At 35.5% G+C, this 16,283-nt stretch overlaps 1 protein-coding gene and 1 long non-coding RNA gene across 2 annotated transcripts in view; one reads left to right on the top strand and one right to left on the bottom strand.

Moving 5' to 3' along the window:
- The window catches only part of LOC111723286, a 226,830-nt gene that overhangs the window by 34,837 nt on the left and 175,710 nt on the right, over positions 1–16,283 (top strand). The gene's annotated exons all lie outside the window — the stretch shown is intronic.
- ADGRL4 (adhesion G protein-coupled receptor L4) overlaps positions 1–16,283 on the bottom strand; it is an 89,756-nt gene that overhangs the window by 20,415 nt on the left and 53,058 nt on the right. Inside the window, exons 4-13 of the mRNA XM_023509782.1 lie at positions 16,136–16,279; positions 15,658–15,728; positions 14,568–14,747; positions 14,269–14,452; positions 13,096–13,212; positions 9,005–9,210; positions 6,550–6,723; positions 4,734–4,937; positions 2,619–2,839; positions 2,424–2,490 (exon numbers count right to left, since the gene is read on the bottom strand). Coding sequence (XP_023365550.1) covers positions 2,424–2,490; positions 2,619–2,839; positions 4,734–4,937; positions 6,550–6,723; positions 9,005–9,210; positions 13,096–13,212; positions 14,269–14,452; positions 14,568–14,747; positions 15,658–15,728; positions 16,136–16,279 — 1,568 coding nt within the window. The remainder of the gene's footprint in view (positions 1–2,423; positions 2,491–2,618; positions 2,840–4,733; positions 4,938–6,549; positions 6,724–9,004; positions 9,211–13,095; positions 13,213–14,268; positions 14,453–14,567; positions 14,748–15,657; positions 15,729–16,135; positions 16,280–16,283) is intronic.

Below are 16,283 nucleotides of genomic sequence, written 5' to 3'. Positions count from 1 at the left end.
ACGACACAGGGATCTCTTCCTGCCCTGCTGTTCGGGAATATGTCAGGAAACACGCAGACTGCAGGGAACTCCAGAGAAAAGCAGGTGCTAGTCTCAAGGTTCACATTTGGCCCCAAATCAGGGGATAGATGTTAAACTCTCATAAAAAAATTTTCTCAGCACACTCTGCTTTTCTTATATATCTTATAGACATGAAAATTCTACACTCACACTAGCGATCTGGGATGAGGATGAAAATTTATCATTTTGATTTCATATTCTGGACACTTTGGAGTACTCCACATCTCGTCCTCGGGGGATACAGGAGACTCACCTTTTATACTCATGGACAGGGACAAGAAAAGCTTCCACCAGGGGACATTGCACTCCCCAAAGGCCATGGACTCCTGACTTTGAGCCACCACCGTGTGAGGGTCCTTCTGCTGTCCTCTTGCTATGGCTGCCCCTTCTGTCCCTTTGTAAGACTCATGGAAGGAGTTGGGCCCAAACTCCTAGAGACTCTTTTTTAAATGTTTGGTGCCTAATATCTCTTTTACTAATCTTTAAACTAGGGACTATTCTGGGGTAACAGGGAAAGTGTCACTTAACATTTTATTATACAGCTGAATAATAATAGTGCTATGCCAGCATTAATAGAGAACAAAAGTAACTAGAGTAAATTAATTCACTTTGATTCATTAATTGTTTATTTTTTTAGTATTTTAAAAGATACTATATAAGATAAACAGTATTTAATTTTAGAATAAAGCTGAAAAGCCTCACCCATTTTTTTTTTTTAAGTAGCCTGACTCTCTGGTTAATCAGGGAATGTTTATCATACTGAAACCTACAGGAAATAAATTGGTTTACTAATTTCAGACCAAAACAGTGTGTTCATTTAGACTTCCAGGAAAGTTTACAGGACTCAGTTTTCGGTAAAGCCATCTAATGTCTCTGTACCTTACTACAAAATAATTCAAATTAGCCTTACATAAGCAACTGTAAAAAAGGATTTCAGAGAATACTTTCCCTTTCATATTTTAGAGAAAACATGGTGGTTTTTTCTGTCTCAGTATAATTGTAAGCCTGCAATTTTTCATTTAAACTTTGAGAATCTTGGCTCCACAGAACTCACGTGTATGGAACAGTATCAGAGAATGTTCACTCTGTACTGAGGCCATCTGTAAAATTAGAATACACAGACTACATCTTCGCCCAAAATAGTCACATCAGGGCAACCCACGAGACTGTGAATGGGACAACTTTCAGTTTGTGTTCTTCTGTGGGGTGAAATTTTTGTCGTTTTAACAAATTAACTCAAATTGTTTTAGCTGAGATGCAGCCAATGGCTTTTCCTTTTTAAACACTGCGGGATTCACTGTGAGAATTAGAAACAGTTTCTATGATGATTAGGAAACACAGTTTCTGAATGCACTTGATTTCACCCAGACATTCAAAAGGAAAGCTTGATGAAAATTCTCTGCTTTACATTTCAAGTCTTTCTCTATTTAGAAGCTCTTTCATAACCACAAACAAACTCAAGAGAAAAGACTGTGAGAGAAAAAGAAATTCAAAGAAGATGGCTAGCTTATGGTCCAGATATTTGGAACAGAGTTGCCCAGAATATTGTCACAACTCCTCTAGGGAACGTTCATTCCACACCAGGGTGTTGTGAAACCTCCCAGATTCACTGACAGACTATTATATTCAGAATGGCTGTTGAGAACTTTCAACACAGAGAGATGTTCTTGAGACATATAAAAATGTTTTTATTTAGAATGGAACATGTGATACCTGCCAAATTTGTAGGTTTGAAACCATTTCCAGTATGAATTAAAAGGCCCTTTTCCTTGCTGAAATAGGACCATCAATGCATGACTTGTCTGTACATGAGAAATAGCGGGTTCTTGTCTCTCTGACGTCGCAATTTAGTTTAAAATCACCGTATGATGACAGGGTACATAAAGACGACAAAACCATAAAGATGACAGTCTAATCTTCAAAGATGACCAATCATCGACAGAAGATTAAATAACGTAAACATCTAAACGCCAGATTATCGGTTGGCTGGCACATTCTCAGTAGTGAAGTATGTTGAGATATTCCTGATAAGTGAAAAATGCTTTCTCCTCTGTGTTAGAAAGATTCTGTGTGCAGAAATCTATCCTCTTACTGAAGGGGTAAATGAACTGTAATGCCGTTGAATTTACAAGACACATATATTTTTTTCTCCATCACATTATATATATATATATATATATATATATATATATATATATATAAATATAAATATTTATATAAATAAATGTATATATAAAATGAGAATAAATGATATACTGTAAAGTTGTCAAAATTATTTGTTGTTTAGATTAACCTCTAGGAATTTTAAGCATCCTTTAGCCACCACCTTTCTAAATTCTAATAACAATTTCATACATACGTACAAGAATGATTAGGCATGCTGGTCCGATAAAACTCCAAATAAAGTTGTTTTCGGTGCTAAGCCAACATCTGAAAAGTAAATAATAGATAAAATCAAAAAACATGTGTGTAGGTACCTTTCACAAAGTAAAATCTCAAAGGCACACAACACATATTGAGGATTGCATTTCAAATCTCTTGAAATCATCTTAACTTACACTTTGGTGGTGCCGTAATATCTGTATCCTAATGCCGCTGAAAATCCAACCACCACCGCTGGGCTGAGATAGCCAAAGATATAAAAATTCTTGTGCAAAAATCCCTTGTTGTAGATGACTCCCACCACGATGAGATAGAGGTGTATGCCTTCAATGCACATCCACGCAAAGGCAGCTAAAAAGAAGTAGTGCAGCAGCCCAGCAATGATTGAGCAGAAGAGCTACAAAGCAAGCAGGGAAACCACAGGCAATCATCATCACACAAAGTCTCAACTTTCTCCATAAATGATCAAACTTTTTTGGTAATCATTGATCACACTGACATATCTCCGGCATGTTAGTTTATGAGGATGTGCTAACTCTAGCTGATCTAAATGAACTGGGTGTCATCAACGTGAAGCATCAACCAATCCCGTGATAGAACGAAGTTACTGTCCTTGTTCTGAGATTTCTTCTTTTTACACACGTATGCTGTGGGAGGAATCATGGATAATTCCCATGTACAGCACGGTATCTTGGTGAGAATGTTTTGAGTTGATTTCTGTCTTTGAGGTGCCTTCCTTTATTCCATTCATGCTCAATGAATGAAAATTACCAATTATAGTGCTCAACCACATGAAATAAGTGTCTTGATTAGGTGACAAAATAAAATTTACCAAACTGGCAAATGATATATTTTACTGAAATATCCATGATAGAATCACTTATAGTTAGAATGTTATCAAGGAAATACGAGCTAGCTTTCAGCTAAACATTATTTATTTCTTTATCATTATTTATTAGTATTTACTTCACCTCTAGGATTGGAGTTAAGCTTGTAAGAAATAACAGAAAGAGGAGTAGTTACACGCCCTCGTATGATAGAACTAACAAGCCGTATCACCACAGGGATCACATCATGCACACTTAGATGCCTATCCCACTCATTAAAACAGAAATAATTCAAGACTAATAAGATTAACTATTGAGTATATTAGAGAGTTCTCTATAAGGTTGGGGAAACTGTGTGATCACTGGCAATTAAAATCTGGGAATCACATCACTGAGGAAGTGAGATTTCAGATGAGGCTTGAAAATGGGAAGGATGTGTTCGCTGAGCCAGAGAGTTGCAAATCAGCACAACCAGAAATCGTTTTGGAGGGAAGAGGACGCTGGGTGGTGAAGGAGGAGATAGGCATCGGAGGACAGGGGAGGCAAGTGCGAAACAGGAACGAGGAGTCTGTATCCAAGTGCGTATTATTTAAAATAGATGCTCTGCAGCATCTGCTTCAGCATGAGACCTTGATGTCTGATTGGCAGTGTCAGTCTTTGAAAAATTCCTGAAGAATGGAAACACGGAGGCAGCGCCTTGTTCTGTGGTCCTGAGAATACCCTTCCTCAATCTCCAACTGCAAGGAGTGCAGTTGCCCTGACGCTCCAGCGGGAAGGCTGTGAAACCCCTGACTGGGTTCACACTGCCCCCAGCCTGGGGCCGAGCACGTCAGGGTCCCTGAAACATCCTGGCTCCTAAGAGACAAAGGATTCCTTTGACAGGTGACTTTGGGTCTAAGACTGCCCCCCACAGGCCTCCTTAATACCCTGCTCTTTCCATCTCCCCTCCCTTTCTTCCCTCGGTCCTTCACTTGGGGCAGACCTGCATCTTGCTCTGATGACTCTCCCAGGCTCTGCTCATTTCCTTTCACAGGCATTTCCTCTACTGAATATATAGCATGGTTAATTCCATTTTAGTACCTGCTTCCAGGAGGACTCAGCACAACACAATACTATTTGGGGAGATTCAAGATAATGAACTTGGGAAATGGGTAGGTGGAAAGTGCAGATACCAGATAGAAACAAACTATATTTCAGTCTACAAACCCTGCTTTACTTTAATGTTCAGTCGCTATCCTGAGATAGACTTTATTCCCAGCTCTCTCTCTCTCCTCTGTCTTTGTTTAATAGACTCGATAAGTAGTTTGTTTAGATTTGTTACCATTATGAAACTTCGAAAGAAAAGCTTTAGAACAATTACACAGTATATTTGCTCCATTAAACCCTTAATTATAATGCATGCTTTGATGACACATATAAACTACAAATACATACAAAATAAAATGGAGACCAGGGCCTACGTACCTTATTGGTATTTGTATTGATCCCAACAAGAAAAACAAGTTCAGCAAGAAACAGGCTGCAACAGAGATTTTTGTGAATTGTTGTCCTAGTGCTTTGAATTTCACTGAAGAACCAGAAGGTAAAAATGCATATGGCAAGACAAATCAGTGAAATAATTATTCCGAGCTGAGTGATCCTTGTAAGAATATTATAATCTTTAATGCCCTAAGGGAAAATAATAATAAAGCTGTTAAGAGAATGACTTGGTAACTATAACATATAATGAACTTCCTTTTTTCACTGAAACATTAATCAAAATGTTCATAAAATGTAAAACTATAACTGTGCATTTAGATGAGAAACATTTTGTACTTTTGAAACTCCTCAATATTCAGGGAAATCTGATATAAATCATGTAGCACTTTTACAGCTCAGTAATTGGTGATTTTTTTTCTAGGCACAGTATATTTATTAGTATATGGTTTAACAATGTTATCATCATTAATTTCATTTTATTAGAAAGGCAATTCATTATTGTAATGTGAAAATGGTTAATTAAAACAGATTTATCAGCGCTAAGACCAAGTCTTATTTCTATGCAGTGATTCATCTAGAACGTATTAGATGAAGGTGTCAGCAATCGTGAATGTACGGACTGTCAGAATGGGATAGTTCAGAGGCTTTCAAATGGGGAATGTTGGTTTTACCCTAACTAGATGAATATTTATTATTTATTTATTTATTTATTTTGTAGAGACAAAGTCTTACTTTATTGCCCTCGGTAGAGTGCCATGGCGACACAGCTCACAGCAACCTCCAGTTCCTGGGCTTAGGTGATTCTCTTGCCTCAGCCTCCCCAGTAGCTGGGACCAAATAAAATAAATGTCTTGATTAGGTGACAGAATAAAATTTATTTTGACAAGCGCCTGCCACAATGCCCGGCTATTTTTTGTTGTTGTTGCAGTTCGGCCGGGGCCAGGTTTGAACCTGCCACCCTCAGTATATGGGTCAGCTCCCTACTCACTGAGCCCCAGGTGCCGCCTGAGGAATATTTATTTTTATATATAGAATAAAGGCTTTTTGCTTAACACCTAGAAAAATAAATCACCTTTTGATTGATAATACGTTTTAGGCAGATTTATGTGGCTATTTTATATACTTAATGGTGGATTCTAAACCTATGGACATAGAGCTACATTCTAATGAAGATTGGGATACAAGGCTATAAAGTAAGAAATTATTTAATAAGCATATAATGTAAGATATTACTATACTTGATCTTAGCGAAAAGGCCAAGAACTGATAATGTAAGATATTACTGAAGTAAAATGCATATTAGGGAGCTATTTACCTTAAAGAGATTTATCATTTTTGAAATTTCTGTGGGGTTCTACATGGCTAAAAACATTACATTAGTTATAAATGTGTTTCTACTTATTGACCAAATACCAAAGATTTTTAGGGACTTTGTCAATGGTCAAAATAAACTTTGAACACTAAGGCAGAAGGCCTAAATCCCATGATACATTAAAATGAGTGAATAGTTTTTGAAAGCAGCATTAAAAGCTAATTTAATATGCAACCTATTCGATATTACAGACTACACAAATCTTAGACTTAAAATAACCTTTGTGTCACACAGACCAGATGTCTTAGATGGCAGGTAGGAAAACAAAGATTAAAAGTAAGATAATATTGGAGTTTTATCAGTCATAATAAATGTGTATTTATATCTAAGCAAAACATATAAAATTATTTTATCAAATGAGATTGAAAAAACAAGAAAGTAGAACATAGACAGGTAGATTTGTAAATATGGTGTGGAAAACTGCCTTACAATGGAATGACCAGATGACATCAGAATTGCAAAATGGGTCAGGTGATTACACCGGCAAGAGGTGTGGGTCTCATTGGAGTAGGTCAGCTCACAGCCCTCTGAAGACCAGCTGCCATTCATGGTATCAGGCGAGTATTTCCAGAAGGCACACAGACTCCTATACCTGCCTGTGGTCTGCAAAAGAGAGATTGTACTGATGAATGAAAGAGAAAAAGTGATGCATACAGTATTGCTTTGGTCCTAGGTAGAGCACCATTTAAAGAGTAAAATGATGCCTAAAAGTGAAACCGAAAACAAATCCTAATAAATCTAGGCTGCTCTTTTGTGAAGAAGGCAAATTTACATTGCAGAAATGCTGTATTTTATCAATCTTGTGTCACAACTCGTTGTGATAATATTTATTAAATGAGATCATGCGTATGTCATTTAGAGCACTGTCTGACCCAGGCTTCTCACTTTTTTTTTTTTTTTTTTGTTGTTGTTCAATAAATGTTTTTGAGCATTTACTGGATATTCAGGATTTGTCATCAATCCCGGTACTAAAAATATAGCCCTTAAAGAAATAGAAAAAAATACTTGCATTGTTGATCTCATTTTCCTGTTGGCAATGAAAAATTTCTAAATGAGAAAACCAGGAAAAGAAGAAAGAAGGTGGTCGGGGGTGTGGTGCAAGGTCTTCTGCTGTGCCTTCAACATGGCAATCATACAATCACTCAGCATTACCCTAAGTGACGTGTCTCAGGAATGGAAAAACACACACCACGTGTTTTCTCTAATAAGTTGTTAACTAGTTGATGGGCACAGGAAGAAGTAAAATCATTGGGAATCAGGCAGGGGGGAAGTCAGGTGAGGGGGGTGGTAAATGTCTACTTAACAGGTACAGTAAACACTATTTGGGTGATGGGCACGCTAATAGCCCAAATAGCATTATGAAAGCTATCTACATAACAAAAAACATTCCTACCTCCTTAATATATAAATATATAAAACAACAACACAGAAAAGCCACCAGACTGTGTAAAAGAACAGCATTCAATTTGTATTCTTAAAAAGATCTTTGGGATTTAGCATCTGAAAAATAAATCCCAGCTTAGTTTCCACGCTTAAAACATTTCACATCTTCTTTCTCCCTTACTGCAATGCTCACCCTTGGTTTCTTTGAGCTTTTTTACTTAATTTTCTCGGCATTTATTTTCTCTCTCTCTTACATGTCTTTACTTAACAGGGATACGTTTGTACTGTGTAAGCATATATAGCATGTATGTTCTTTTGGGTTAGAAAGCTGCTCCTTCCTTATAAATATACAAATACATTGGTCAGATAGAATATTTTTCAAATGGAGCTTCAGAGATACTTTAACCATGTACTAGAACTGAAATATGCTGAAAGTCCACGAAACCATTGGCTGTAAAAGAAGACAGCCAACAATCGATGATTCTGAATTTCCTCACTCAATTTTAATTAAAGTAACTATGTAGTTCTAATCATGCTTTTCTATTCGGTAGTTTTAATTATATGTGAGTTTGAAAAATGATTTAGATCACTTAAATCATGATATAGACTAAAAAGAGTAAAATGGTATCAACTAATTTCTGTATGGAATATTGAAACTTCTCTATGATTTTGTTTTAATCAATACTCGAACACCTTCAAGTATTTTTTTTTTTTTTGTTTTTGAAGTTTTTGGCCAGGGCTGGGTTTGAATCCACCACCTCCTGCATATGGGGCTGGCGCCCTACTCCTTTGAGCCACAGGCGCTGCCCCCAAGTATTGTTTTAAATGATAACTATTAACCAAACACCTTCCGTATTACACAAATGACATTTATTTATTTATTTATTTATTTATTTTTTTTTTTTGAGACAGAGTCTCAAACTGTTGCCCTCTGTAGAGTGCTGTGGTGGCATAACTCACAGCAACCTCCAACTCCTGGGCTTAAGCGATTCTCTTGCCTCAGCCTCCCAAGTAGCTGGGACTACAGGTGCCCACCACAGTGCCCAGCTATTTTTTGTTGTTGTTGCAATTGTCATTGTTGCTTTAGTTGGCTTGGTCTGGGTTTGAACTTACCAGCCTCAGTGCATGTGGACAGCACCCTATTCACTAAGTCACGGGCATTGCCGATATTATTTTTTGATCATGATACTTTTTATAACTCATTCCTTAAAGATATGAAAACTTCCAAATTGCACAATATGTTTAAAAATAAAACTAACATATAGCCTAATTTCAGATAATCAAATATGTAATTTCTTTGGTGTTGGTTAGTAAGTCAAAGAGCACTAAGAGTCCAAAAATATTTTATAGAAAAATTAGTTAAAACTACTTTTTTATTTTATCTTTGGTTCTGTATTTTTAAACTTGCATATAATTTAAGCAACACAATAAAAAAAATAGCTCATTTATTCAGATAAATATATTACGATCATAGCCAACAACTATCAGGAAAACAACTTACCTTAAGGTGACTTAATGTAAATGTTATTTTTTCAAGTTCATACAATGTGGGTGGGTTTGAGCTGATTGAGACTGAAATGACTGAAGAGATGACTTTTTCTTCCTCTTCCGAATTATCATAATTTTGGGGTTCCAAAAAGATGGTGTTGGATGATGACAGCAGGGGACCCATACTCTTATAATATAAAAATGCCACTGCAACATTGCCTATCAATCCAAGAAGTATACTTAGTAAAATTTTTATAGAATAATTTATTTTAACTCTTAAAGTAAACATAAAAATAGACAAAAATTTTAAAGGAATTATACAAATACCCAGATATTAAAATGTGGGCCACAGTCAGTCCATAACTACACCATATTCAGATTTATATTCTCTGACCTAGGTGGATCCAAAAATAATCATGCACTGTAGTATCCCCTTAGCACACACTACATTCAGATGAAAAATAGCCCTTGATAAATTTAAATCCAAATCCTAAGAAGCAGGGTGTGAAGTATATCCACTTGAAAGAGAAAATTTTAAGTTATTACTTCCCTGTGCAAATATATAAATTGAACTGATAGTGGGAGAAAATTATCACGGGCTTAGATTGAATGAGTTGTGACATGTCACTGAGTTCAAACTTATGCCCACTGTATTGGCTCCTACTTAATATTGATAACATATAGTTATGCAGTGTCGGGCTAGGAAATAGATTCCCTTGGGAGGCAGCCATTTCTCCGTGCCCAGGAAACTCCCAAATGCAGCACATCAGCACATACATAACTCAACACTACAAAGTCATAAACACCACTGTTGGTAACATCATCAAAAACAAAGGGCTGTAATAACCAAACTGGAAACCTAGTCACACTAATAAATAGGATTCTCTGGATACAAGTATGTTAGCTATCAGATGCCAAAGTGTATCGGCATTCATGTTCTCTGTCTTAATCTAAAACAGTACCTCAAGAGAGATTGCTAAGAGCCTTGCTAACCCCAGACACGTTAGATAGAGCATTTTTCTTAACTGTCAGCTTAGAAAGCTTACATTAGAAAAAGAAATGGATGTGAGGACGACCTGGCTGGGATAGTGAAATTATGACTCCAAAAGTTAACCCAGCCTTTGCTATATCAGAGCAGGGACCTGGATGCTATTTAGGCAGGACTTGGATGCCATTTAGGCAGGACCTGGATGCCATTTAGGCAGGACCTGGATGCCATTTAGGCAGACATGACCTGGATACCTTTTAGGCACGACCTGGATGCCATTTAGGCAGGACCTGGATGCCATTTAGGCAGGACCTAGATGCCATTTAGGCAGACATGACCTGGATGCCATTTAGGCAGACATGACCTAGATGCCATTTAGGCAGACGTGACCTGGTTCTGCTGATAAATCTGTTCATGGCACAGAGACGTCTCAGGTGTTGTGGCAGGAGATGGTCCAAAATCAAATGAATAATAAAAAGTATAAGAGTGACTTAAAAAAGTCTACTACGTGCTATTATGCTTTCTAAAAGAAAGTATTTATTTAAGATCAAGTGTTGACTTTGAGTAAGAGGTGCTGCTAGGGTACCTCTCCATCCTTCATGAATACTGCCTCAGTGTTCTCTGTTCTCATCATTTTAAACCTCTTCCAATTCTCATGATTTCTCTCTAATTTTAGGCCTGATCTAAGTTGGAATTCTCTCCCCTAATCTGTACATTCTGTAAAAAACTAGATCAATGAAAGTTGCTAAAAAAATGAATTATTTGAAAAGAATAAGTCATTTTCCATTAAATTTTTGTCCACCTTTCCCTATTTTTCTTCTTACAATGTTTATTCTAGTCTTTTTGCCCTAAGATATTTCTTATATGTTTTACCTTTACCATATCTTTACTAAGAACAAGATATGGTCTTTAATTCAATGAATAGAACACGTATTTATTTGAGCCATTACATAGCACAAATAACTGTGAAAGTTCTGAAGATTTTACTCCAGAATTAATACTTATGTATATTTGTTAATGGATCCCCACTCAATAGCTCTTCTTTCTTATTCCTATTATTTTGTTTTGAGCTTGGGTTACTTTTAAATAAAATTAATAGAACTTTTTACCACATCGCATCTGTAATGAATTCCTTAGAGAATCACAACGGACTCCTGAGAAAATCATTGTCCTATAACTGCCCTATTGCTAGTTTCACTTGAGAATAATTCAAAACACCTTCTCAATACGGCTTCATATGCTTTTTTGGGTCATACAAATAATTACTCCAATGTCATAAGTAAAAATAAATATGTGGAATCTCTCACCAAAAATCTATTATCTTTTTTATGCTAAAACCATACTTGAGAACATTGAATCTTATTCTGTTCATTCTCAACCCCTTCCTCTTAATTCTTCTAAAATTCAATTTATAAAAGAAAGATTAAAAATCCATCTATGCCCCATAGATTGCCTTTATTTTCCTACTAATTGCATTGTACATGTTTTACATAATCCACGTGTTTTATTCATGAATTTTGCCAATAAATGGATAATTCCATGTGGATGTCATTGAGAAAGTTTGGTCAGTTTGTTAGATTTGCCCTTATTTTTAGATCCCACCTTGAGGGAAACATATTTTTTCATTCTCCTTTGTCAACAGCTGATATTATTGTTCCTTTCAAATGTCAGCTTATATCTAGGAGCATTAAATACAGCAAAGCTACTATACGATCAAACGAGATCTCTCTGAGATATTAATTCCATGACAGTTCCATCACCTGTCACTATAATAAGTATTTTCAATGTCTTTTTCCCCCAAACACTACTCAAATTGTCTTTGAAATTTAAACTTTTTATACATTTGTTAGCTTTGCTCCTAAATCACAAATGTATGCCTGGTTAATTAGAATACGGTGTAATAGGATAAGAGCCCAGGGTTTGATGATAGTATGGCTTAGTTATTTTTGCTTTGTTTTATGAATAGCTATTGCTTACTTCTGTGTAGAAAAAGACAAGAAAGAATGGAGAGGGTAATACTGATGGATTAGAGAAAAAAATCCGACATCGGTGCACAACAAATAACACAAAAAGAAGATGCTATTCTGAGAGTAAGTGTGGCGTATTTTATAACAAGGAAAAATATATCTTTTATGAAAGAGTGTCCGCATGAAACTATATGTGTGTTGTTATATATTTTTCATTTGTTTTTATGACCATCCACATATTCTTTGAGAAAATATTACAATCCCCATTTTCTCTAGGTAATATATTTTACCTATATGAGGACAAAAGATAACAAAATTTCACTCAGCAGAGTTTTTTCTACATGCATTGCATAAGAGAGGAAATACACGGTTCAAATAATCGCTACTTGCTTGACTCTAGTGAGTCAACTCTAGTGAGTTGAAAAGGAAAAGGTTACTTATTTTTAGGAAGGACTGATTCCTTTGTTAGCTCCCTCCCTTCTAGAGCTGGTTCTGTGCTGTCTGCAGACGACCAGGGAGACAAATCCATTAACTTCGTGCATTAGTTCCATCGTCCACAGAAGGATATTCAGTTATAAAATCATGAAATTGCCTGCCAGTGCCAGCATTCTCTGATCCAATGTGTGTTCTTTAAGGTTGACTTTAGTTAAAGAGTTTACAACGAAATGACAAATGGAGAGAGAGGTCTGAGCCTTAACAATAACTTCCTTAAAAAAAAATCATTTCTATTTTACTTCCTCAAACAATCACAGACTTAATCTCATGATGAAGAATATGATTTATTATTGAAGAAGAAGATTTAAAAAATCCAAAAATTATAGCATTTTGCCTGCTGCAGGAGGAGTAGTAAAATCAGAGTTCTTTTGTATATTTTCTTTGGAATGTTGAGAATACCAGGCAGTTACAGAGGCTGGAGGGAAGGCAAGGACTCAGATATTGTCAACTAAAATTCTCCCAAGCTATCTGTATCAAGGTGAATATCTCAAGTAGCAATATGGAAGTGCTGAAAGCTGTAAAAATATCAAGTTTTTTTCTACAGGAAACCACACGTGTTATATACACATCTGATATAATCAAGTACACGACAAGGATTTATCGCAAATTCAATATAGAATATTTTACTCATATATAAGACTGTTAAAGGCCTACCATCTGAGTCAAATGAGGCTCTTTTCTTTGGAAATATATTGATATAATCTCCATCCACTTTCATATGAGGATGAATATGTGTCATGTGATTTGGGTCAAGGAAGAAAACTTTGAGAGCTGCAACAAAACCGTGAAAATAAAAGAATCTGAAATTAGTTTAATCATTATACATAATCAATATAATTACTTTCTTGGATATAATTTAGTTCATCATTCTTATATTTCAAGTTCTTCTTTATGGCAAGGAGAATGAACATAATATGAATAGGTTTGGGCAGTATAATTTGTATCTTAAAAATCGGACTCAAGTTTTTTTATTGTACTCTAGTGCTCATTGTTTAATCTTTATTGAATAAGTAAAAGATGCCACATGTTTGTACTGAAAGTATAAATTATATTTTACCAAAGTCAAGCAACTCTCATGTCTTAGAGTACGGAATCTATAACATAACTTACTGTGAAAAGAATGATGGAACTAAATTCTTGAGTAATAATTCCCTTACCTGAAATAATTTCAACTTTTTCATGGAACAATATTATAAAAATATAGACACCTATTTATTAATCACAATGCTTGATTTCACGTAAATGGTGAATCCTGATGAGACTTTGCAATCTACCATTGTATAGCAGGACGTCACCCAGAAAATGTAATCACGATGTATACAATGATTATGTCAGGTGTGTCCTGTTTCCTCGGGATAACCTTACTGGGATCCACAACTGGATACAAAATCCTGCACAGTTTAAATATGAAACTGCATGGAATCAGGAATCCCTCTAATTTACTATGTTGACTGCTTCATATTATCAAAAGGTAAAAAATGCCTAAAGAAAAATTCAAATACACTACAAACAAAAGATCTAACTACTGTTGGTTAGGTCCTACCAGATCATGAGAATGCGAACTCAAATAACAAGGGACTCAACGCACACTCAGCATTTAAATGCTGAACAGTTCAGGAGGAGGAGAAGAGGGAGGAGGCGACAGGTACATGATCATCTTTTTGACCAGCTCTCCGTTCCTACTGCTCTTGTAATACGCGCCACCATTCATCTCTACGTTGATAAATCTACTATCAATTCAGTCAACAGTATTATAAATACTCCAACCTTTGGAAGAGGCTTGTTTGAAAACACACTATGGCTTTGAAATTGATCTCCCCTTCTTACCTACATCGCTTGAATTAGCATCAAACTGGGTGGTCTTTTGGAAGCTCTGAGTTATCCTCAAGGTAGCCTGCTCAGCTGTGTGCATGAGTTTTGTAAGATGAGTTTGCCTGCGATGTGTAGGTAACTTGTCCCAAATCATAAAGGTATCCTTTTGAATGAAATTATTCATCGTTTTTACAAATTCCTATTGAAAAGAAAAGTTATGATTTTTAAAAATGTTAGAATTCTACACTCACCACAGATGAAAGAAAAAAATTTCAAGCTCAATTACGTTAAGAGTTAAAGCTCAGCATACTTACAGTAAGAGTTGTATTAGGAGGGGTGTCCTTGGTTGAGACAGTGTTATTCATGTAACCTAGCAATGGGGACAGTTCAGCTAATATTTCTATGTATGTAATGATATCCATCGGTGACAGGTCTGTCGCAGAACTTCTATAGACTTCTTGTAGCAAAGCCACAGGTTCTTTGATGGGCCTAATCTGGATAAAAATGAGTCCACAAAAAAGGAAACTAATTTAGAGTTCTACTGGAGCTTTTCAAGAATAAAACTTATATGTTAAATTTATTGTGAATTTTCCTTTCTTGTTCTATATATAAATGATATCAAACTAATAAACTTCAGCCGTAACTTGTGGTGGTGAAGCCTGAATTTATTTACAGGCGATTAGCAAACAAAAGCATAAAAATTACGTCAGAAAGAAACCAGGTATATTTGACTTGATAATTTTTTAAAATAGCTTTTAAAAATAACTTCATATTCTTGGATATAAAATTATATTCTATCCAGTGAACTTACCTTAATATTTAAACTTCTTATCACTTACAAATATTAACATCCTAAGCTTATAATGTAATACTTTAAATTAGATTTTAATCAACCAAAGAACATTCCTTACAGTGTGATTAAATGCAAGTTTTCTTTAGCTGGTAGCCAATTCCTTATGATTGAGAGTCACAATTTCAAACATATGACAGGAATTTTGTGAACATATTATTTTATTTGCTCTTTGAAATATTCACTTTGTTGTACCAATCTAGTTGTGTTCAGCTGTCTCCTTTAACTGTGGGAATGGGTCTAGAGTCAAAGTAGATTTTTACTATTTTAATCATCAACTCTCTTACATATTGAGAAGAATTATCCTGTATCCAAATAATGAAAAAGTAACCAATTAATTACGCAAAAGACTTTTCGGATACTTCTGGGATTTTCAAATTAATACTCCCTGTGACTCAACCATCATACTTAGATCTCTATATATGTAAGTAGCTTCAACTCTCCCCATAGTTCACCTTCTTGTTGCTCTTCTTAAGATGTGACATTGGAAATAATTTAACGGAAACCAAAAATGTCAAAATAAAATAAGTTGTCAACTTAGTCGGTCTACTTACTTTTGATAAAGTTTTATTAATATTTGTAGCAATACAGGCATTATCTAAATAGCAGTTTGAATTCACATCTTCTGCAGAAAAAGGAAAAAGATTATACAATGCATTTTTTAAAAATACTTTTTTACTTAAAATGATCATATTAATTGCATTGATTTTTGCACACTTAATGTTTAAACATTAAAAGGACATTCTGTAATACCTGAGTTTCAGCTTCAGTTTTAGAATACACACTATTTTTAAAAAAATGAAAGAAAGTACTTTTAAGGACTAGGGGATGTTGATGACATCAACTATATGATCTATATCTTCCACTGTGTCAAACAATACTCTTTCTTCTGTTAATTTCATGGAAGATAAAGGAACGCTGGCCCATTTCTTGGAAGGAGTAGCTGTGTGCTACTTGCCAGCTGTGTAATTCATATTTGGTATAGTTTTATTCAATCACAAACCATACATTAAATACAATAATATGATTTACCTTGGCAGTAAGTGCCATCATTAGCTGTGAACTGGGATCTTCCCGTGGCTGTGTGATAACCTTCCTTGCAGGAGCAGTTGTACCCACCGTTCACGTTTTCACAAACTGCATGATCACCACAGACAGCTGATTCACTGCACTCGTCTAT

The sequence above is a fragment of the Otolemur garnettii genome, unplaced genomic scaffold, assembly GCF_000181295.1.
Source record: "Otolemur garnettii isolate 467f Iridium unplaced genomic scaffold, OtoGar3 scaffold00010, whole genome shotgun sequence".
In the NCBI taxonomy this organism is placed as follows: Eukaryota; Metazoa; Chordata; class Mammalia; order Primates; family Galagidae; genus Otolemur; species Otolemur garnettii.
The sequence above is the reverse complement of the archived record's forward strand: the minus strand, read 5'-3'. Positions and strand labels throughout refer to the sequence as shown.